This window comes from Halictus rubicundus, chromosome 11 (genome assembly GCF_050948215.1).
Source record: "Halictus rubicundus isolate RS-2024b chromosome 11, iyHalRubi1_principal, whole genome shotgun sequence".
In the NCBI taxonomy this organism is placed as follows: domain Eukaryota; kingdom Metazoa; phylum Arthropoda; class Insecta; order Hymenoptera; family Halictidae; genus Halictus; species Halictus rubicundus.
This window is the reverse complement of record NC_135159.1, coordinates 15,475,616-15,497,409: the sequence shown is the minus strand read 5'-3', so window position 1 is coordinate 15,497,409 and position 21,794 is coordinate 15,475,616. Positions and strand designations below refer to the sequence as shown.

Here is a 21,794-nt window from a genome sequence, read left to right as displayed (position 1 = left end):
CCTATCACGAAGTCCATTCTTCGAACTTCATGTCGAGCTAATTTAAATTGAAAAATCTCTACGGACTACTTTGAAATGTTGTTATTTATCAAAAATAAATGATTCCTGCCGTTTTTCTCGCAAGATACCATATAAATTCTGGCACGAAACATCTGCTCCCGTAAAGTGTTCGTACAGCGCCAAAGCACGTAGTGGCAAAACGCTCAAACTGTTAGCCAAACGTTATCGACAGAGCTGTTGAGAAAGATGACAGAGCGCCACTAGCGGTAGAATCAGGAAGCTCGGTTCTGCCACGGATGGCGCTACCGACAGTGTCCTAACACTGCCTTATCGGTAGTGTTTGGCTAACAGTTTGAGCGTTTTGACACTACCTGAAATGGCGCTGTGCGAACATTTCATACAACCAGATGATTCCTGCCGGAATTAGCATGGGATCTTGTCGGGAAAACGGCAAGGTTCATTCGCGTGCAATAAAAAACAATATTGGAAACTTCTCCGTGAGAATTTCTCAATTTTTCTTAGCTGAAATTAAAGCTGGAAGAATGTTCGTTACAATGCATGTACTACAATTCGACCATAATTACGTTAGCATACTGAAAAATTAAAAAATGGAAACCGCTTGTATCTCCAGAGCACAAAAGCTGCAATGGGTTTCAAAGAAATTATTTCTCAAACCTTCCTTCCCTGATTATTAAACGTTCAAGGGCTAAAACTCAAGCTAAAAGAATGCACTTCAAGATAGCAGTATTCCAATTCGCCCATAATCCCGATAACACGCTAGAAACTTAAAAATAGCGAGCGATTGCCCAAGGAACAAGGTCACGACTCTGCAATGTAAATTGTATTCCACGAATGTTCCGATACTGAACTGTAACTATTCGAGCATCGAAAAAATGATCCTGCTATCGTCCGAAAAGGACAAGATCACGATAGAATCACCCTTGGATGACCAAGCAGTCGATAAACTCGGCAGGATGACAACAGATTCCCGATAAGAGAAAGCGAGGAGTCCGCGTGGGGAAGCACGGAAGAACAACGGCGGTGTATAAATTACTCGCTAATCGGGTGGGTACGTCACTTTTACCTGTCGGGCGTGTTGCGCCACCGTTATCTGGCGAATTAACTTGCTTTGGAAATATGGAAGGACTTCCGCAGGGCGGAATAAAAGCGTTCGTACAATTCGCCGTCTGAAACTCCTTGGAAACGACGCACTTATCTGTCTCGCGCGAGCCTGACGCGTACAGATACCGTGGTTTTTTTTATTTTCGTTGTCAGTCTCATTCGGAAAACCGATTGGATGCTGATATGCAATGATGCACGATAGAGAGTTGGATGACGAGGCCCGTCGTGGCCGTCGTCGTCGTCGTCGTCGTCGTCGACGGAGAGCGTGAGGAAACCTCCGTTGCCGCGAACTTCACCGCGCGTGTGACATCACGCTTCATTGTTGGAGGTTTACGTCATTCCCGTCGGGTCTGGTCTCTCGGTCGGTGCGAGCGCGTTCTAAAGTAGCAGGCTTTAGACGCGTGCGGATCGGTGTGGCGGGAAGTGACAGAGAACCGGAGGGAAAGAGAGAGTGGCGTTAGCAAGCAAGCAAGCAAGCAAGCAAACAGAGAACAGGGAACAGAGGCGAGAGAATCACTGTGCCGCGGCTGCGCGAGGAGGAACACACAGAAACCAACACACCGCACGCAACACGTCCTGTGTTTTTCGGGCATGTCGTTTCTCGTCGAGGTGTTGTCGCCGAAGATCGCTCCCAAACATGAACTCTGTCGGGGATCGACCCACCGCGAGGGATCAATAAAAAATTAGCGTCCGGGAAGAGGAGCAAGATACAGAGCGAGAAAGAGAGAGAGGGAGAGAGATAGATAGAGCGAGAGAGGGCAGTGGTGGCCAACGCTTCTAAGGTATACATACTGAAAAGAGTGAGTGAGTGGGAAACAGAGAGAGAGAGAGAGAGAGAGAGAGAGAGAGAGAGAGGGACACGAAGCGCGACGTTCAACGGTGGCACACACAGCGCTCTGATTTGTGTGGTTCGATCGGTAGCGGGTTTACCCGATTTCCGAGGGTACCCGCCGTCGGGTACGCCGACCTCGCGCACACACGATCTCTTTATCGTGAGAGGGTACCTCTTCGGGACTGTCACTTATAGTTTTCCGATCATCCTGCTCATTACCACGGGACAGTGTTAAAACCCGCGACAGTGGCCCCTCTAACCGAGACCGACCGACCGACCGACCGACCGACGACGCGCTCTTACATTTTAAATATAACGGTGTGTATAAATAAGTATGAGCAATAGCGGGAGTGCACCGACGGAGTACTCGACGCACATTTTTCCAAAGAGACCGTGTGCCTCTGACTCGGCGACTGATAGATCAACCGTTGACGGCCCGTGTCAAATGCAGCCGGATTCCACGGTTTCCTACTCGGGCCTCGCCACATATGTTCTTGATGCGTGGGCATGCAGCACCGAACTATCGTCAAGGTTAGTGTGTCTGACAGACATACCCGATCGTGTTCTCGCACCGACGCACTGTGTGCCGTTCGTTCGTTTGCGCGACACGAATATGAGGCCTCTCTTCTGTAGGAAACATTTTTGGGGATTTTTTTTTTTTGTTGCGTATGGTGAAAACCGGAGAGTTGTTTACGGTTTGTCCCTGCTGAGATCACGTTGCTTCTCTTGGCCTAATGGAAAGGTTAGCTGAGCAGGAGGTGTCGAGTTCTCTGTTTTCCTATTGTCGGGGCCGATGGTAATTCCTGTTTTCAGTGGGAAGCGAACGGTCTTGGGCTCCTTCTCTCTTTTCACGTTACCCAAGGTTGCTGTTAGTCGATCGATCCCGCTGCTCTTTCAGCACCCAGACACTCCTGAAGACTTTCCGCTCGATCGTTTCTGTAGGTGTAGCCGCCTGCGATCGCGGGAAAATCGGCTGACCCCCCACTGGTGTTGTACTTGTTCTGTCGAAATAGTTGGTTAGGGACTGAGACCTAGTCTGAGACTGTACAGAAGTCTAAGACTTGAGTCCAAGTTAGGGGCTCTGATGATCAAACTCAGAGGACTCAGAAATTTTGTAAATCAATTGTTAAAGCTTCGAACTTGATTCTTGTCCCCGTACCACCTTCGTTTGACGCACGCGACGCACACATACTGTGTTATGGATATGTTCGAATTTGGTTATATTGTTTGGGACACTCGAGGGAGACAAGTCTCCGAACTGTTTATAACCATTTTCAGGAGTATACACTGTCTTTTAGAAAATATTCGATGCCTATCGTTCGAATTGTGTTCGTTTACCCACATCACACCTTCAGCAATTTATCTGTTTACGTTTGGCAGTATCGAGAACTGTTTGGCTGACAAGTTTTCACTTTAACCTATTTCGCTTTTTACTGATAAGGATACTTGCGTTTGAAAACAGCCTGATGGGTATACATAGATGTCTCTGCGATTTTAATTACTTTATCAGCTCCTACGACTTTAAAACCAGTATCAAATAAATACTGTGCACTCCTTGAACTTTTATTGCTTTTCAGTTTCGAAACTCGTGAAATTTGTCACAATTTACGATTTACATTGGCTCGAAAGAATGTGTCGGAATTAATTAAAAAAGCCAAAATTTAGACTTAAAAACAATCTAATACACCAGAAACTCAAAAATCCCCTAATCACAAAATCCTCAAAAAATTGCTAATTCTTTTGATGCTAATAATATTCTGAATGTGTTTAGGAAAACTGAGGGTTGTCCTCCGCTGGACAATTAAGGATACACACATTGGATGAGAACAAGCTTACTCTACGCTCTCTGAACAATGAAGCTTCATTGCATACACATGGAACTTCGCGTCAACCAGTGTCAACAAATTCTATGTGAGTCTCAACAGGAATCCTTCGGCGAAAAAGTCTTTAAGAAGTGTTCGAACCTGGTCTCACTATGAACATGTTTTAGGGGTAAAAGGTGCACGTAATGCTGTTGCTTGCAAACTGGACGCAAACCTCCAAAGAATGCCCGACAGCCAAAGATCGCATCCCAGTCGGTTTTGATTTTTATATGATGCACCAAGGATTTTACATGTTCATCATTGTACTGGCACGCTTGTGCAAGGAAGGGTAAGCGAACACAGTAGCGTTACACCAAAGCTACAACCCTATTTTTCTCCCCAAATCACCCGCACATGTGACAAAGGAAGGTGAAAACTGTGTGTTGTAGGTTCGAAGCAACAAATGACTGGTTATAATAAATCGCAGCCGAGAAAAACACTCTGCCGACGATGCAGCGTAGCGTGCTTTTCCTCGTTGCAAAAGGATTTGATATTTGGAAGTATGTCCGGCGATTCGCAATCGGATTCGTTCACGGTTGATTTAGTTACCACACTCCAACGAAAAAGTACACGTCTAACGACCGATCTAGCATGAAAGAGTGTATCGAATCCTCTTGCAATCCGAAACGAATGATTGAGATACACGGTTCGAGTGTGATAATATCGCCGAAAAGTATCCCCGAGACAAATCTTCCTCTACATTCGATGCGATCTCGTTTCAGAACAACCGTTCCTATGAGTGCCTCTCGTCCGTTAAACTGTGATGGGAAAGATAATAACAGGACAAACGGCTCCAGTAAGTCCCCTATTTCACATTACGTGCATGATTTTGCTCTTACTATCGCTGGAGTCTACGGGTACCCAGTCAATTTACCACTAGGTTTGCTAATATAGTTTATCCCTAATTTATACGAATTCTGATTCTATTGTCTGTCTTCCAGAGAGAATGGCATATGAGGTATTTCTGGGTGGATCTTGTAATCCAACTACATGGAGATCAGAAATAGCGATACCGACTCTACAGAGCCTCGGCATCACTTACTACAACCCCGTACGTATTTGATTCAATTTTATGGGGGGAGTCTGGTTTACCATGAAATCAATTAGTTCGATAAGTACGCCACATAAGTTATTCAAGGTCCCAGAAATTACAATCCATACTTACAAACTAGACTGCCGATTTTATGCATTTATAATGGAAATGAATCTGTGCTGATGGTTTGTGGGATTTCAGCAAGTGTCGCAATGGGGGCCAGAACTGATAGCTCAAGAGTACGAGGCGAAACAGACGGCGAAAGTATTACTGTTCGTGATAGATAATCAGACGCGCAACAGCGCGGGCATCATCGAAGCAGCGCAATTGGCAGCTACGCGTCGAGAGTCCTTGATCCTGGTGATCTACCCGTACCGGCAGGATCAGACGATCCTCGGTGAGCCGGTCTCCATTCAGTAAGTAATCAGACCAACGTACTGATTTCTCGTTGTCCTACAAAAATCTGATGCATGACGAAACAAAAAAGCAAACAAATCAGAAAAAGAGAACCGACCAAAAACACGCCTTCTTTAGGGAATATTACGACTTGATGAACGGTCTGTTGGTACTACAGTACCTCATGGAGAGGCAGAGGATACCGATATTCGAGAGCGTGTCGGTTGCCCTTAATTGTACGTCCAAGGTAATCCTGAAACGACGGGGAATAAACATAATCGAGTAAACGTATTTGTTACCTGTCTTTCGCGTTAAATCGCGATCGCTGACGTAGGCTCATACACCGTTCACGCCCGTAGGTTTTGCGCGAGGAGATTAAAGTACAAGATCTGCATTCCGAAGATGGCACTAGACCGGTCAGGATTTCGCTCACGCAGAATGGAACGGACTCCGTGTAAGGCCCTCTTCTATCTACAGCCTGCACAGCTTGGTACGCCCCTGGCAAAAAGTGTATTCGATCAAATTATCATCTTTATTACCAGACTGCGGATTTTATACATTTATAGAAAGAATTAGTGGGTGAAACAAACAAGCCACAACCTAGATAAATAAATAGGGGCTTACTAAATCCCCTATTAGCATAGTTATTTTTATATCGAACATTTTCTGCCAGGGATAGTCGATCAGTACTAACATTGTTACTAATTTAACCGATCTTCCTTATCGCAGTACGCTCAGAGACATTTTCAAGTCCATGGACATTAACGACACCGGTAGCGTTAATTTAGCTGAAGTAAGTATCACATTGTAAATTTCGTTCTGCTCGAATTATGTCGTTGCTAATTAATATTTTTCTTTGATTGCAGGCTTGGCTGGCGCTACAGTCGAACGTGTCGGTCTCGGATCTGCTGAATGTGGTAAATAAGTCGGGTAATAGATTCTTACTTGATTTTTTTAACTGCAACGTCGTAGGACCCTCGCGACCGAACACCATCCGTTGCGTTCACCAAACTTCAAATTCACATATATGTTTCTAGAAACGTACAGGAGGTTGATAGACGACGGGTTTCCGGCGAAGAAAGACCCAACGGAATTACGGATAAATTTCGAACAGTTCTGCGCCCTTGCCAGGGAATCGGCGTGGCGGACGAAGAGCAATGGCGTCTCTTGTGAAAGTGAGATATCTTCAGTTTGGAGTATAATATGTAGGAAGGCCTCGAAATTTCTTCGCAGAGCTATCGTGCAACCTTTTAGCCGCTTTCTAGGTATTTTCTATTCTCAAAAGTTTCCAGTGGTCGTTAGTAACACGCGTGCACATGAAAACATAGTGGGAGCGGTCGCAACACTAATTGAACTGGTGTCTAGAAGAACCACGATTGGCATGGAACAAGTAAATTGTTTCTCCGTCCTCCCGGTCAATTTTTTGGAGTGTACTTCCTCTGGACACCGGTTCAATTATGCTACTCGATAAGGCGTGGCGTGACAGTGTCCCCCATAAGAAACGCATACGATTTGACCGGTGGCGCTGTTTAGATTGGACCAACTCGCTCGTGATGGAAACGGAGAAGAGGGACTTGTACGTCGGTGTGATCGGCGAGGACCAGTTCTGGCTGGAGACGGCTGCGAAACCCTCCATCGAGTGAGCATTCGAGACCCTCTAAACACGTTCATCGCTTTCGCAAAAAAGGCCGCACAGCGTCGCAGCGAGTCTACGTGGAAGTTTCTTCTTCCAGGTCCAGGGGGCTCAGTTTGCACCGGCCGTGCCTGAACGAGTATAACGAGTACAACGTGAAGGTGTTGCCGCAGGAGTTGCAAAAGATGAAGAACTCCCGGCTAATATTGCTGATTGTGCCGCAGCACTCGCGCGGCATCACTATAATGGCACTGGCAGCTCATCTGATAGGACTGCGTGCTAAACTGGTTTTATGCGTTCAGACGCTTCCTGAAGGTTGTGTAGTTTCCGGTGAAAAGGTGAGACTTCGTCAGCCTAACCTTCTTTCATACAGTAGATTCCCTCTTGAGTCACTTCACTTGGAAAAAATTCTTCCAACAAAAGATGATGGTCGGTTAACCGGTACGTACAATTTAATAATTGGTGAACGTTTCATAAAAATATAATTAAAAAACAAACAAGCTACCATTGAACAAGTGACTCGTCTTGTGTACGTAAGTTTTCAGTGAAAAAGAAATACGGAAAATACTTATTAGTTTTGAAGCGAGACCGGATAAAGAGGGAATCTACTTGCGCAGGGTTTCCTCCGTAACGTCGCGTCTCAGTCGCCTCGTGGCGCCATCTACGAGCGATTGGCACTTGGCGCTGGCCAATCGGAGCGAGCGTACAAATAGCCTTCACTGCTCCAGAACGTCTCGCCGGGCCCCTGAGAGATCAAGACGTTACGGGGAAGTGCTGTATATGATTTCTCGGCTTCCTCGTTCTGTGAAAATCGAATTTTTGTATTCAGCTAACCGAACAAGCCACAAAAGACTACAACCGAGGAAGAATGTACCTGTCGGACTACGCGACGCGCGAAGGTGTACCTGTCTTTCAGAATATCGCAGAAGCTCTGCAACACGCGATACAGCTAGTTCAAACCGTTCGTTGACTTCTCTTCTCTACTCCCCCCCTCTCCACTATTTCTCTCTATCCTCCCCTCTCTCACCGCCTTTTCTCCTCCCTTTCTTCTCCTACTCTCTTTTTCTAATACTACTTTTTTCATCTTCGACTCTTTTTCTATTTCTTTGTCGTACGTGTAAGCTTTGCGATTCATCGATTAATTTATTTTTACACTTAGTAACGTTCAACTACCGATCGAGATCCGGAAAACGGAATGGAGGGCGTGTCGGATTTTGTTACTCAGTCGCTGGTGTGCGGCGATACAGGGGGTTGGTTGCGATATATACTCAGCACGCGCGCGCGCGCGTACACTGCCGGCCAAAAGTGCGTTATCGATAGTCTGCGGATTTTTATACGGAATCAGAATTTTCTAAATCGGTCATAAAAATGAACTTCCTCCGTCAAACATTTTTCTCAGCCGAAAATAGGCGCGACGAACACTTCGCCTCACGATCTTGTCATAAATGCAGAAAATCCGCAGTCTAGGTATAAACCTTTGGACCGGAAGTTGACGTTTTTGGGATTCCCGATTCCGATGTTCAACGCTGGAGCTACCGGGCCGATTAAAATAAGCGGTCCCAGATTTTTTTATTGTACAATTAGCGAAATTGTTTTCCTAGTGAAGTCTCATTGCTTGATAAAATACGATATATAAATATCTTGCAAAAACACGCTAGTCGCTTTGACCGTTCGGTAGTTTCCCAGTCAGCCGCTTTTGGACGACAGTGTACACAGAGACAGCGTTTACTTACTCGTCCAACGAACACTCTATCCACGATCGCTCGTCAAAATTGTCAGGCGTTTCGACTTTTTCCTCGGAATTCTATGCGAAACACACGTCTCGCGGTAATTGAACAGATTTTTTTATAGCGATTGAACTTGGTAATTTTGTAACCTTTTTGGTAACTACTACTGGTTGAGGATTGATACACATGTATTGTACATAGATTACTAGTTGTTTTTAACGATCTAATGATAAATAATTTGAAATCTGGTAAAACAAATGTATGTAACTGTATGCGTGCTGGAACAATTTTCGGATGATGTTGATGATACGCGTGCGACCGTGTATGTGTGTTTATGTCTGTACGCCTCTGTTGCGTGCGTGCGTGCGTGCGTGCGTGCGTGCATGAATGAATGCGACTATGACTGCTTGCTCGCGTGTGTGTGTACAGAGAGACGAAACCATACGTGTACCTGTACGAACAAACATCTTATTCAGCGCTAACTGAAGGTGTTGTACACCGTGACGCGTAACGCAAGAGAACATTGTGAACGTATTATCCGTGCACAAGAATTAATAACGAGAGAAAAAGTTGGGATTCCGGGCACGTGCGTGCGCGTTGTCGATGTACAGTCGAGGAGAAAAGTAATGTCAACTACGCTCGACGATGGAATACCGACTGGCTCAATATATTTTTTTCTTTTCTCTAGTCCATCATCATTTTTCTTGCGAACAGATTGTCGCGGTACAATGTTTCGAAAACACGACAGTTTCGATTCCAGAGGAATCGGAACGCTACGCCCTTGTTTTTCCAGTGACGTAGTACCTGTAGATGTTCTTCAGAGAGAGCAGCACCGGTATCATGGCAGGTAGAAACAGAGGAATGTACACGGCGTACCTGTAATAACAATTAAACAGCCAAGGATTAGTAGATAGGTTTACATTTTCGACGGATATTGTGCATTTAAGAGAAAAAATGAGTAGCTGCAATTTGAAACGGTGGAAGATTAAAAGAATTTATGAGTCCCGACATATTAGTGTTGTACTATTAAAATTATCGAAGGGAGAAGGAAATCCCCAATTGATGAAGAAAATTTCTATTTCGCACAACGATTTTACTCACTTCTGGTCGTCCGGGAAGTACAGCAAGGCTAGAAGCGTAGGGTCTGAGAAGGCAGCCTCAGCAGCGACAAACGCCTTTTTGCTGGCTAGGAAACCTTGCTCCAGGTCCCCGTTGGCTAGTCGTTCAGCAGAGTACTCTACCAAACGCAAGGCAGTCTTTATTCTATCCCCAACCACGTCGGTGATCACGATGTTCCCAATCTCCTTCAGGAGCTGGGCTAGCGACTGTAGAGTCAGCTTGGCCGAAGTCAGCTGCTCTATTGTTCGTACACGCATCAACGCGTCGATCTCCCAGCTGTTCAGCTTTAATCCCACCGAGGAGGCGATGGTCACGCCTGGGATCAATGTCTGAAGAAAGAATGTCACAAGAAGTTCTATTCAACCTTCGAACGACGAAGTTAGACGCCTGTTGATGGCAACCCGGTGTACACGCTTGTGTATCGGGGTATCAACCAACGGGCGAGGGTCTGACAATTCTGTATGAGGATTCAGGTGGTCTGTCTTCAAGTTTTAAGTCGGTACCACTACAACGAGGGCAGTTGTAAGGTGAGCATGATTTAGGGACTTAAAATTGCTGATTTTATATCGAAGTTATCAGACGACCACATTCATATTATTACTGTGGCTAATCAGTGTTGTGATTACCGGCTCCGGGATGCCTAGAAGAAGCTTCAACTGAGCGAGGAAGGTGCCAACAACTGAGGCCTCTGATGGCACCACTGTCACTGGCTCACCGGTCTTGTTGTTAGTGATGGACTCCAATGAGGGATTAATTAGCACCACTCCACCCCATCTGCAATTGGAAAGCATTATAAGAATACAAATATTCTTTTCGCATTTTGGAATTTTTGGGTATGCTCTAGAATTTTTCCATGAGCTCAACAATTATTTGGCAAGTTCTAGAATTTTTTGGGTGGGCTCTAGAATTTTTACACTTTAGAAATTGCTCCACTCCAAAACGATTCCATTGGCTCGCCGCTCCAATCAGCAAACTGCTCGCTCAGGAACGGTGTGTCAATTGAATCGCAAGAAGTCGTGCATCGCTTTCGTGTCACATAAAAGTCCCGGCAACCCTGTTGCGACGCAGATGTCCTCTTACCTTGGCGAAAGGAATGCCTCTACGTTGGTGTTGACTTTGGACCGGTGCCCCGATCGAGTATAAATGTGCAACGGAGCGCTGTCGCAGGGCACAACGTAGATGACAAAATTGATGGTCGGATGGAGGCTCACCTGGGAGGCTGGAACAGCAAGTCTAACCTAACAATTCCCTAAAGTTCCAGAAGACAGTTGAACCGTGTCGGTTTTAAAACCTACCCAATTTTTTCTCCAACGGCGTGATCAACTGTGGCAGTACGTCCTCGGGTAAGGCAAAATGCCTGCCCCAGGGGCTGCTGTCTGGCACACGTTTAGGGCTAACCTCCAACGGCAGGAAGTACAGCCATTGGGACTTGACGGAGAAGTTGGAGATTGGTATCTCCTGGAGAAAAGGTTCGACGTATTCTAGAAAAAGGATGAACGGACACAGAAGATGGAGGAGTATCTTGGAAATGTCCTACGTACCTTCGGACATCTTGCGCAGGTCCCACTCGACCTTGAGCTTGTCCGGATCAGGGTTCACGACAGTGATTAGGATGTCGTAGGCGGGGCTAGCCGGGAACCTCCTCCTGTTCTCTTCGTCCAGGCTGTACAGGGTCGGCTCTGTGAGCGCGTTCTTCGTCAAGGTCAACGATTTCTCGCGCAGCATCCATTCTGACAGCACCTTGACCAAGGTCGAGCCCTCTGGAACCGATTCGCTAAGGTTATCCAACCTTGAACGAAAAGAACGAAGAAAATAAACGCTTACTGGTCGTCGTGGAAAAGTACAGGGTCCTCTTCGACCCAACGAGAACCGCATCGTTCGGCAGCTTGGCCTCGAGGAGAAACAGTTGACCGGCCTCAACGTCAAAATCAGCAGAAGGCACCAAGTTAGATATCACCTGTCGCTCCACCTCCACCTGGTAGATGTCTGAAAAGAACACGATGCTGAAGGGGGTCAAGGTCAAAGGTCCTCTTCTGGTACAAGGTCAACGACTCACCCGCAGACTTAAACGCCTGCATTATTTCATTGGATAGAGCATCTGCTCGTTCTCTGGACGTGGTAGCAAGGATGATCTTGGTACCGATCTTGACCTGAAGGTCAGACAGTCGCTCGATGCCAGCGTACGGTAACGAAACCCTTGGAACAGCTGTGGTGTGCCACCATAGTGGAACTCCGACGCCCAGCAGCAACACAGCGAACGATATGCTCGCGTAGACCTTGTATTTATCTGGAAAGAAGGTCATTCTTCAGGGTCACCTATACATTCATCCGACTCACAGAGCGGTGGCACCGTTTCAACTTTAATCTTTAGAATATTCCCAGAAGCTCCACAATTTCTTCAGCGGGCCCCAACATTTCTCTCTCTCCAAAGGGTTTAACAATTTTTGTTTTTCTTTTGCTGAGCCCCACAATTTTCCCAAAGGCATTTTCCTCGCAATATAGCGTACTCTTTTCGCACCCTGAATATGAACGATTTGCAAATGGGGGCAAATAGCGACACTTAAGCCAGTAGATCACCGAACAGTCTGAACAATCACTAAAGATCATCCGGAGCAGTTTTGTGGCCACCAGGGGCCACTCTGAGGAGTGACCGCTCTATTTCCGAAGGCGCCCGAGACTCTGCTGTCGGAATACGAATCGAGAAAGAGAAAAGTTGGCCAAGTTCGGGCCGCCGGAGCGTGCACAGAACGTTTTACGAAGTGTGTTTACGTCCTCCTCGAATCGTGACGCGTTGCGTAATACGAACGAGGACGAACGGTAGCGTGAGCGGGTTTAATTACCCGATTAAATTGATTTGAATGCTCCGTCGACTTTGTTTCGCTTCCCCAATGTGTCGTATCGGGCCACGGGCACACGTCCGCTGATCAGTTTAACTGATCCTATCTCTTGAGAGAGAGAGAGAGAGAGAGAGAGAGAGAGAGAGAGAGAGAGACCAGCTCGCAAGCTGAAACGATTTCGATGCAATTTTCCAATTAGTCCCCTCGGTTTTCCAGTCGTCTCGAGCCTTCCCGAAACGGGGGACACACATCTCGAAGGGTTCACCGTCGAAACCCTTCATCCCCCGCGTTCATCCTAATCTTATCTGTCCCATAACTTTGTAAAACAACACCTCGCGGACCACGATAACACCCTGGAAACTTCGGAGAACTCTGTCTCTAACGAATCGTTTGAACCGACAATCACCAAGAAAATATTCCTTTTCAATGAAGCTTATTAGTATCTCGATCGGTCTTTGAAATAGAAGAATCATCTGCTATGACTCGGATAAGTGGCGGTCATAAGTACATTGCGATTTTCGTGCGTCAGACCGTGCAGAATAGATGGAAGATCATGTTACGGGAATTTCTGGCGTGTGTCTGTGTGTGTAATTGCACAACCTCGATTATACGAACTAATTGAATAACGGAACAGTTGCTTAATGGATATTTATTATTGCTGACAAATAGTTACAGCTATAGCTGGAGTTACAATAGTTATAGCTGGATTAAATTCGTCGTTGCAATGGATCGCACTGGACCGAATTGTTCAAATCACGCATTTGAAATAAACATTTTCATATCTTTAATTACCTGTATCCTGCATAGTTGCGTGCGCCATAAACACACATTAAAATCCCTCGATAACGTACAGTATAAGATCCTTTCATAAAATACTTATTTTTAGATAATATTGCTACAAGAGATGTGAATGTGTTCAAGCGTTGCGAAAACGGTTAGTTCAATTTAGGCAGTCCTCAATCAATTTTTTCCAGCATACTTTCAAAGCCGCTTTGTCCAGTCCGTCTTTCATTGCATCCAATTACACAGCCTCTGATTCAAATTAATCAGCAGGAGCTAAGCAAACGATGCCTGTAAACATGGATCGGGTCGGAATCGACCCGGGCAGTGTTGTCCCTGAACGTGCGTTCCGTCGCGTAGGTGTGCAAACAATAATTAGCAGCGCTGACCCAGCCAATTCGTGGCGAACCACTGGCTGTCGACGGACGAGCAACAATTAACCGAGACAGCCTATTTTTGCGAAGTGAACCGCACATCTTCCTGCCGGTGGAAACGGGTTAAGATCGATGTCGGCCAGTTGGGGTCCCACTTTGGGGGGCCCGGGGCCTCACCTGAGTCCCCGAGAGGACAGGTGGGGGGCAGTTTTTCGTGGCTGGCCACCGCGGAAGAACGCATCAAGGTCAGGCGTCGGCCAGCGACTTCTGCAACGATGGTTTATCGAGTTCACGTACCAGTCGTTGAAGAGTGCCGCGAGCTCTCCGCTCTCTCAAGAAGAGCAAAACGAGCGAGGGGAGAGGGGAGAGAGAGAGAGAGAGAGACCTTGGTCGAAGGGGGAGAAGACACGAAGAGGACGAGAACAAGAAGAAGAGGAAGAAGAAAACGAAGCGTCGTTTGAGTCCGAGTGAGTGACACCCGGGGGAGAGAGAGAGAGAGAGCCAAGGAGATCGGGGAAGAGAGAGAAAGAGAGAGAGAGAGAGAGGAGAGGGGTGATAGCTTAATCAGAGACGAGAGACTCCGCAAGCCTTCGAGTAGATCGACGGCCAGTGGTGCAGCGGCGCGCGTGCAGCCGTCGCTTTTCAAAAGCCGCGTTCTTCCCGGGGCCATCGATCCTGCGATCTCGATTTTGTGAATCCTTGACGATCGACGCGGTACGGAATTACGCCTCAAGTTTGCCACAGTGGTCCCGAGCGATCTAGATCCCGTCCAGAATCGATCCGAGTGTAGGAAGTGTGCGTTGAACCCGATCGGGACCTCATTGTCTGGACAATAACATTCGTTAGGAATTTTGTAGATTTTTCTCACCGGTTGGTAATTAAAGATCCTGACGCGCCGAATGCTATGCCGAAAACCGTTTCTCGTCGTCGGCCTCGGTTTTCGAGAAATCCAATTTTGAGGGGCTCGAAAGTAGTATGTTGACTTCGGAAATTTTTTCTGACTTAACTGTGGGAGATTTGGGAATGATTTTTCTGCGGGATCACACTGGACAGTCTCCCGAATAAAATGGTATTTTTCCTTTCGAGATTGTGAACTTTTGAATATGTTTAAAAAATTGTTGAAGAGAGCGAGCCGCCTCTAACGCGCACCCTATTCGATCGGATTTCTCGGTTTGTTATTTTTCGATTCACTTTGAGAATTTTTTCTGACCTGACTGCTGATGCTACACAAATCATTTTTGTGTGGAACGATTCTGTAGACTTTCCTGAACAGGGTGGCATATTTTTGTTCAAGATTGCAAACGTTTGGATATGTTTAAAAAATTGTTGAAGAGAGCGAGCCGCCTTTAACCCTAACCCTATTCGGTTGGATTTCTCGGTTTGTTATTTTTCAATTCACTTTGAGAATTTTTTCTGACCTGACTGCTGATGCTACACAAATCATTTTTGTGTGGAACGATTCTGTAGACTTTCCTGAACAGGCTGGTATATTTTTGTTCAAGATTGCAAACGTTTGGATATGTTTAAAAAATTCGAGAACGCGGTTCCGTTAATGGACCGTCGGACAATTTTGAATAGTTACCGAGATACATTGTTCAACTGAACTGCACGTAGTCGAACGATATTTATGGATATTTTTAAGTGACGATAGACGACACGTGTCGCTCGTTCAAAGAGAAAACAATAATGCGTGCCTACAAGAACATACGGTACGTTACGTGTCGCAAAGCTTAGAGGACACCGTTAAAAAAAAAAACTTCTACACACTGTTACCGGTGAACAAGCGGTTGGTGTACGCCCTTTTTTCAAATCGGAAAAATCAAACTAGAAAACCGATAATTTATCAACAGCAAACATAAAATTATTCAACTTATTTCGGACGTCCAGAGCCAGTTTTTTTTAGTGCGAAAACATTAAAATAGCGTTCGTTGCAATACACTCTATTTGATCGTGAGAAGCAACTTTTGAAAAATTTGCAACACTCCCTTCCGCGGACACGCGATCAATTATGGCTCACGAAAGATACTTGCGATCGAGTAATCCAATTGCAAAGGGTTAATGCGACCACTCTCGAGCAACTTGCTTTTCACGATACATTGTGGGTTATGCGAATATGCCAACTTATCGATTGGCGGCCGTATCGAATTGTATTTCAACGCTGTTGAGAACAATTCTCCTCGTTTAATCATCGTGCAAACAAGATCCTCTTCTGCGCGGTGTTTAGACCACAAAATTCACGGTTCTATGCGATAAATCATATTTCAAGAACTTTCGACAAAATTCTGCCGCGCTCTGGAAACACTGGACATCGTGTTATTTATTATGTAACACGATTTTGTAAAGCTCAATCAACACCAAAATTGACTCTCGCCTAGCTAGATCGCCGCCGCGCGACAAATTGGCACAATTTAGAGCAGAGAACGGTTCTGTGCTCGCAATTTCGTTAGAATTTCTAGTATGCGGTGATCACTTTCAATTTCGCGTGGCAGATTTTCGGATTTCGACAGAGGCAACCGGCGGGTTGAAAAACTGTTTTCGGCGGCAGGAAAGAGAAAACGGTGGCGTGCTGCGAATGTCAAAGTGAAATTCAATCGGTTGCGTTCGTTGCGAAACTCCCAAGTACGCGGAAATTACGCGGTTACCAATTAAAAATTCATTACGAAGATATATCTAAGGACTGAAACATCAAAAATGGCTAAACAGTTGATTAATTGCTTTTCTCTTCTTCAATGCATCGAGGAACGCATTCAATATTTTCCTTTTCAAGTTTCAATTCTTAAACGAAGAACGTTTTTGATTGCGAATTAAAAATTCGTGCATTTCAGAGTAACGCTAATAATTGATTGAAAACCGTTCCGCAATCGATGACCTTTTTTACGATCTAAAGATCCGCATAGGCAGTTTATTGCGTTCACTTACTTTCTAAAATAAACGGCACTCCGCTGTTTATGCGCCACTTGAGATCAATAGTGAGCTATGTTCACACAGCTATAAAAATGGGACCTCCATCGTCCTCGATACTTACACATTAATAACAGTACAATAAAACGATTTTTCTGTCGAAAAAATAATCAACGTTCACGCATAGTAGACTCGGTTTTCAATCTCACCCTCGAGCTAGACTAATGAATCGATCAATCACTTATCAAAGAATCAAAAAAAAATTCTTAATGTCTAATCAATTATGATGGGAATCAAATTTATCGGTTCAAGGGTGACAAATTTGTTCTGTTGATTTGTAAACTGATTTGTTTATATAAAGAGACGCGATATTCGCGTTTTTGCAGTTAGCGACGGGGTTAAACGGGACTGGGGAGGTCAATGCCGCTCGGTTTCGCTCTGCAAAATTGTTTAACCGTCAGCCCACGCGAGAGGCTGTGTTACGCAATATTCGCATCGTCGAATTCGCCGGGAAACAATGCGCGCTTGTCGCGCGTCGGGTGTCGAGAGCGCGCGATCCGATTGGCTGGGCGCCTTCTCCCCTCCACGGGCCACAGATCGCTGACCCCGCCCCTCGTTGCCGTTTCTCGTTTGTACGCTCGCGGACAAAAGGATAGCACGAAGGATAATAAACGAGAACGCGTAACTACAGAATCGTAAAGTCTTCTCGAATTTTTCAATTGAATAACAATTAAATCATCTTCTCTGTGTTTTTGCGGTATACGATCATCTACGTTACAACCAGTAAAAAATTTTCTTTGTCACACTTTTCTCCATGGTTTTTGAGAAATTTAATTTTATAAAGAAAAACGACGACCTTCGAATGACCTCGGGTGCCTCGTGTTACTCGCAAAAGAAAAATGACTACTTTCATGTCCTCATCCATGATCGTAACGCTTTTTACAACTAGAGTAATACACGTTCGCAAATTTTGCAACGCTGTCCAATCAATTTCAACACGAATACTATCCTCTTAATCATTGTTTTCCTAATACATGACACATCCGTGTGCTCGTGATTAAAACTGTGCAGATAAAATTCAAAACAATGGAGAGATTAAAAGAAATTAATGGTATTGACGTGCATTACTTTCCGCTTAGTGAAACTGATAAACGCATTAGTAGTTTGCATAATCGTCTCGGAAAAATTGTTCTTCCCGCGCGTAGATCGGCTGATCCGCGGTTCAGCGATAACCGTGGCTATCTTTTTGTTCGGTAGCGTGACAAACAAACAAATAAAGCTGCACGGATCACCAGCTATGTTTTTCTGGCTCTGCAGGGAGCAATGGCCACGCAGTCCGACAATCCGTACCCGGAAATGAACAATTCCGTGGACACGAGGTACGTACATGTGTCTGCTGCATTCTTTGTGAACTGAAATTTAAAAAATATGGACACACGTCTCCATAGACCGTACAGCTATTACCAAACATAAACGGAACAGTCTCAGCAAGTTTTTGGAAGTTTTCTTATAGTACTTTCCTGCGCTAGAAAGAGGATGTAACCCCGTAGGGGGTGGTTTACCCTAATGCGGGGTGCCCCTTACGAATGAACTTCAGCGTCATAGAAATTTTTTAATTCTGCTAATTTTACGGAGACATTGCACCGGGCTCGTAAGACCGTTCTCTGTTATCCGAACTGGTCAGCTGTTTCAGAAAGACGACGAACGTCGGCGGTCTGCTGGTCCGATTTCTATCGATCTACTGGCGATCGTTGGTGATCGTGGTGTGGCCTCTGGTTCTGCTGCCGGTCGTCCTCGTCGTTGAAAGCCCCGAGGTTCGTGGAATGATCGTGACCAATATTTTTACGACGCCCGACGCGATCTATGACCTTGCAGCAACGATACGTTTCGTTGGTTCTTGCGGTCCGTCTATTTTTATGTCCTCGCTTTCCTGTCCGTGTCTTTCCTCGTTGCAAAATACGCGGAAACATGAATTATTGATCATCGATCACTCTTCAGGTGACGGCGATGCGATGTCTCTACGTGGTTGGCTTGATGGCGATGTTCTGGATGACCGAGGTGCTCCCCTTGCCGATCACGGGCCTGCTACCCGTCGTCCTCTACCCGCTGATGGGCATAATGGGCACCGGCGACACCTGCGCCTGTTACATGAACGACACGACCATGATGTTTATCGGCAGCATGGTGATAGCGATCGTTATCGAGAACTCCGGCCTTCACATGCGGGTGGCATTGCTGATCATCAAAACGATCGGATGCAGCCATCGCAGGTGAGCTTCCTCCGGTGACTGCGATCTAGGGTCGTCGATCCCTCTGCGGGCCAAGGCACGCTGGTGCTCGTTTCAGGGACGAATGCGACGCCTATGGATCGGTATACACTATTCATCTATTTAACAATAGATCCGAACGTGCGTTTGAACATGCTAACCCAATGTCGATCTTCTAACGTGGGCCTCTAGTCCTGATCAGAACGAGGACTCTTGAACCTAGACCTAATGTGGGCGCCCTAATTTGGACCCTCTCGTGTGAATTCTAATGTGCACCCCTTAGCCCAGGTATGGAACCTGATGTAGATAGTCTGGACCTCTCTTGTAGAACAATGCTCTGCTCGATTCATAGACGTGGGTTCCTCCCTGAAGAACAGAAATATGTCATTAATGATCCTCCACACTCCCCACAGGCTAACTTTAGGCCTCTTCTTCGTGACGATGTTCCTGTCCATGTGGATCTCCAACACCGCCGCCACGGCGATGATGCTGCCGATCATCGAGACAGTTCTCCTGGAGATCGAAGCGGTAAGTATGACACCCGTGAAACGAGCACCGCCGCTACTCCAATTCCGTGCTGTTTTTAGCAAGGCCTGGGCCGCATGTTCGTCCCGGAAGATGAAGGATGCGGCGAAGAAGGCGGAGCAAACGAAGAGTCGTACGTAGCCATAGATCAAGTACTTGTGCAACTTGTTTCGAAACGAACAGTCTCGTTTTTTCGTAACAATCCTCACTGTGTCTGTGTTGCAGACCGAAGAAGCCTACACGCACCACCATGGTCTACTATCTTGTGGCAGCGTATGCGTCCAGTATCGGAGGTGTAGGGACCGTGGTTGGCACTGGGACCAATTTGACTTTGAAAGGATTCTTTGAGAAGTGAGTTCACGCATTTCATTTCCCTCCGTAAAGTCACGCAAGCTCGGTGAGTAAAGACGGGAGAAAGTGGGGAGGAAGATTTTCCCATTTTACGCCCACTATCTACTCTGGCTCCGCCCAGGGGGTGTTACCAACCAATCGTCCCACACCCGGGACAAAGTACAAATCCCGTAGGATTTAGGACCTACCCTCCACAAAATATATCTCCACGTCTTTGGAGCTAGACCCCCGTCCTCAAAATCCCTGATACCCAAAGTAATCCGTGTTAAACAACGCTGTGTTCCAGACGTTTCCCGGATAGTCCAGGCATCAGCCTGACCTCATGGATGCTCTACTCGGTCCCGCCCATGTTGCTGATGGGGTTCTTGACGTGGCTATGGTTGCAGATAATGTACATGGGAATGTTCCGGCCGGAAAGTAAGGACGCGAGCGCCATTGATATAGGCCCGCAAGGGGAAAAAGTTGCGGCGAGCGTGATCGAGAAAAAATACAAAGAGCTTGGCCCTATAACGTGGCACGAATCAGTTGTGGGTATGCTCTTCCTGCTCGTGGTCCTGCTTTGGTTCTTCCGGAATCCTGGATTCGCTCGCGGCTGGCCCACCTACATCACTGACTTGTAGGTATCGTTAAAACGTGACACCCAGTTATTAAACAGGACGATTGTCTGCATCTTTGCTTGCAGGCAAGTCAAAGACTCGACAGCAGCCGCCTTCGTGATCCTCCTCTTCTTCATACTTCCGTCCAAACTCGACTTCCTGCATTCATTCGACTCGGACCCAGCCAAGAGGCCTACCAAGCCATCGCCTGGCATGATCAACTGGAAGATGATCCACCAGAAGATGCATTGGAGTCTGATCCTTGTTTTAGGTGGCGGGTTCGCCATCTCTGCTGGCAGCACCAGCTCGAAATTGTCTTCCATTCTAGGCCACGCCCTAGATTCTCTACAATCCATCGATCCTCTAGCAATACTCTTCATCGTCTGCCTGTTCGCAGAAACCGTTACCGAGCTGACCTCCAACGTTGCCGTTGCGAACATCATTCTGCCAGTCCTTGCGGAAATGGTGAGTCGATTGATCGTTGAACCTTCCTGACAGCAACCTACCCTCGGATTTCAATGATTTATAAAGTATTGAAAAATCATCGGAGGTCAGGAAGTTGTTCCGCAGGTGTATTGATCATTGGAAATCATACTTCGGGGGTGGTACTATGTTCGCGATTTTTGTTCCAGTGCATCGCCATGAGACTGCACCCTCTGTACCTGATGTTGCCTGCCGCTCTCTGCTGTTCCTTCTCTTTTCACCTGCCAGTGGGCACACCACCAAACGCTATAGCCACCGCTGCGGCCCACATAAAGACCAGAGACTTTGCCATAGCTGGCATCGGACCCAGCGTGATCACTCTCCTCATCACGACGTTCGCGTTCTCCACTTGGGGCACTTATGTCTTCAATTTATCAGAGTTTCCTGACTGGGCCACGTAACCCTTCATCATCTCTAGAAGAGTTTCCTCTGACTTCACTGTGTAGCCAACACTTGTGATCAACGATAGAATTACCCTTAATATTTGTACAATATAAAAGCCGCATAGTATTACGTCTTGCATCACGTTACGATATTAGTTAATCCGTTGAACAATCATCGTTGTACCTCCCGTTTAGTACTGCGAGTCTAGGGCTTCCTGTTTTGTATTTTTATTTTTGGGAACTAGTATGGATGATCGCGAATACGCAATAGTAAATTATGTTATCGACGAAAGGAAGAGAGAGACGGAAGAGAGAAGCAATAAAGGAACTTACCATCGACAGTCGTGGCGTATTCTACGGTCTTGTCCTCTTTCACCATGATTTGGCTTATGGGGCTCCGAGCTCGATCCAAGTTGACATAAAACGTTCTTTTTCACATCACTTTATTAATATACTTGTTTAAGTACCCGGGAACATAACCTACAAAAACCGAAATATCGAAGCGAATTAATCTTCAGTGAGAAACAAACGGTAATTAGTTCTGGCATTATTGCAGAACTGGTTCGTGATTAA

General features: G+C 46.1%; 1 protein-coding gene across 1 annotated transcript; it reads left to right on the top strand.

The window, feature by feature from the left end:
- The first annotated feature begins 493 nt into the window (after positions 1-493).
- On the top strand, positions 494-21,562 carry LOC143359181 (uncharacterized). The gene is made up of 28 exons (XM_076796930.1): positions 494-1,904; positions 3,726-3,865; positions 3,945-4,105; positions 4,539-4,612; positions 4,758-4,867; positions 5,051-5,265; positions 5,384-5,492; positions 5,605-5,699; positions 5,975-6,038; positions 6,112-6,175; positions 6,283-6,510; positions 6,779-6,884; positions 6,979-7,216; positions 7,708-7,845; positions 9,647-10,051; positions 10,198-10,251; positions 11,091-11,341; positions 11,387-11,503; positions 14,303-14,429; positions 17,934-17,995; positions 18,310-18,430; positions 18,615-18,886; positions 19,297-19,411; positions 19,471-19,541; positions 19,634-19,759; positions 20,046-20,375; positions 20,442-20,820; positions 20,988-21,562. The coding sequence occupies exons 3-28, from the start codon at positions 3,963-3,965 to the stop codon at positions 21,237-21,239; spliced, it is 4,266 nt and encodes a 1,421-aa protein (XP_076653045.1). The 5' UTR covers positions 494-1,904; positions 3,726-3,865; positions 3,945-3,962; the 3' UTR covers positions 21,240-21,562.
- Positions 21,563-21,794: the final 232 nt, after the last annotated feature.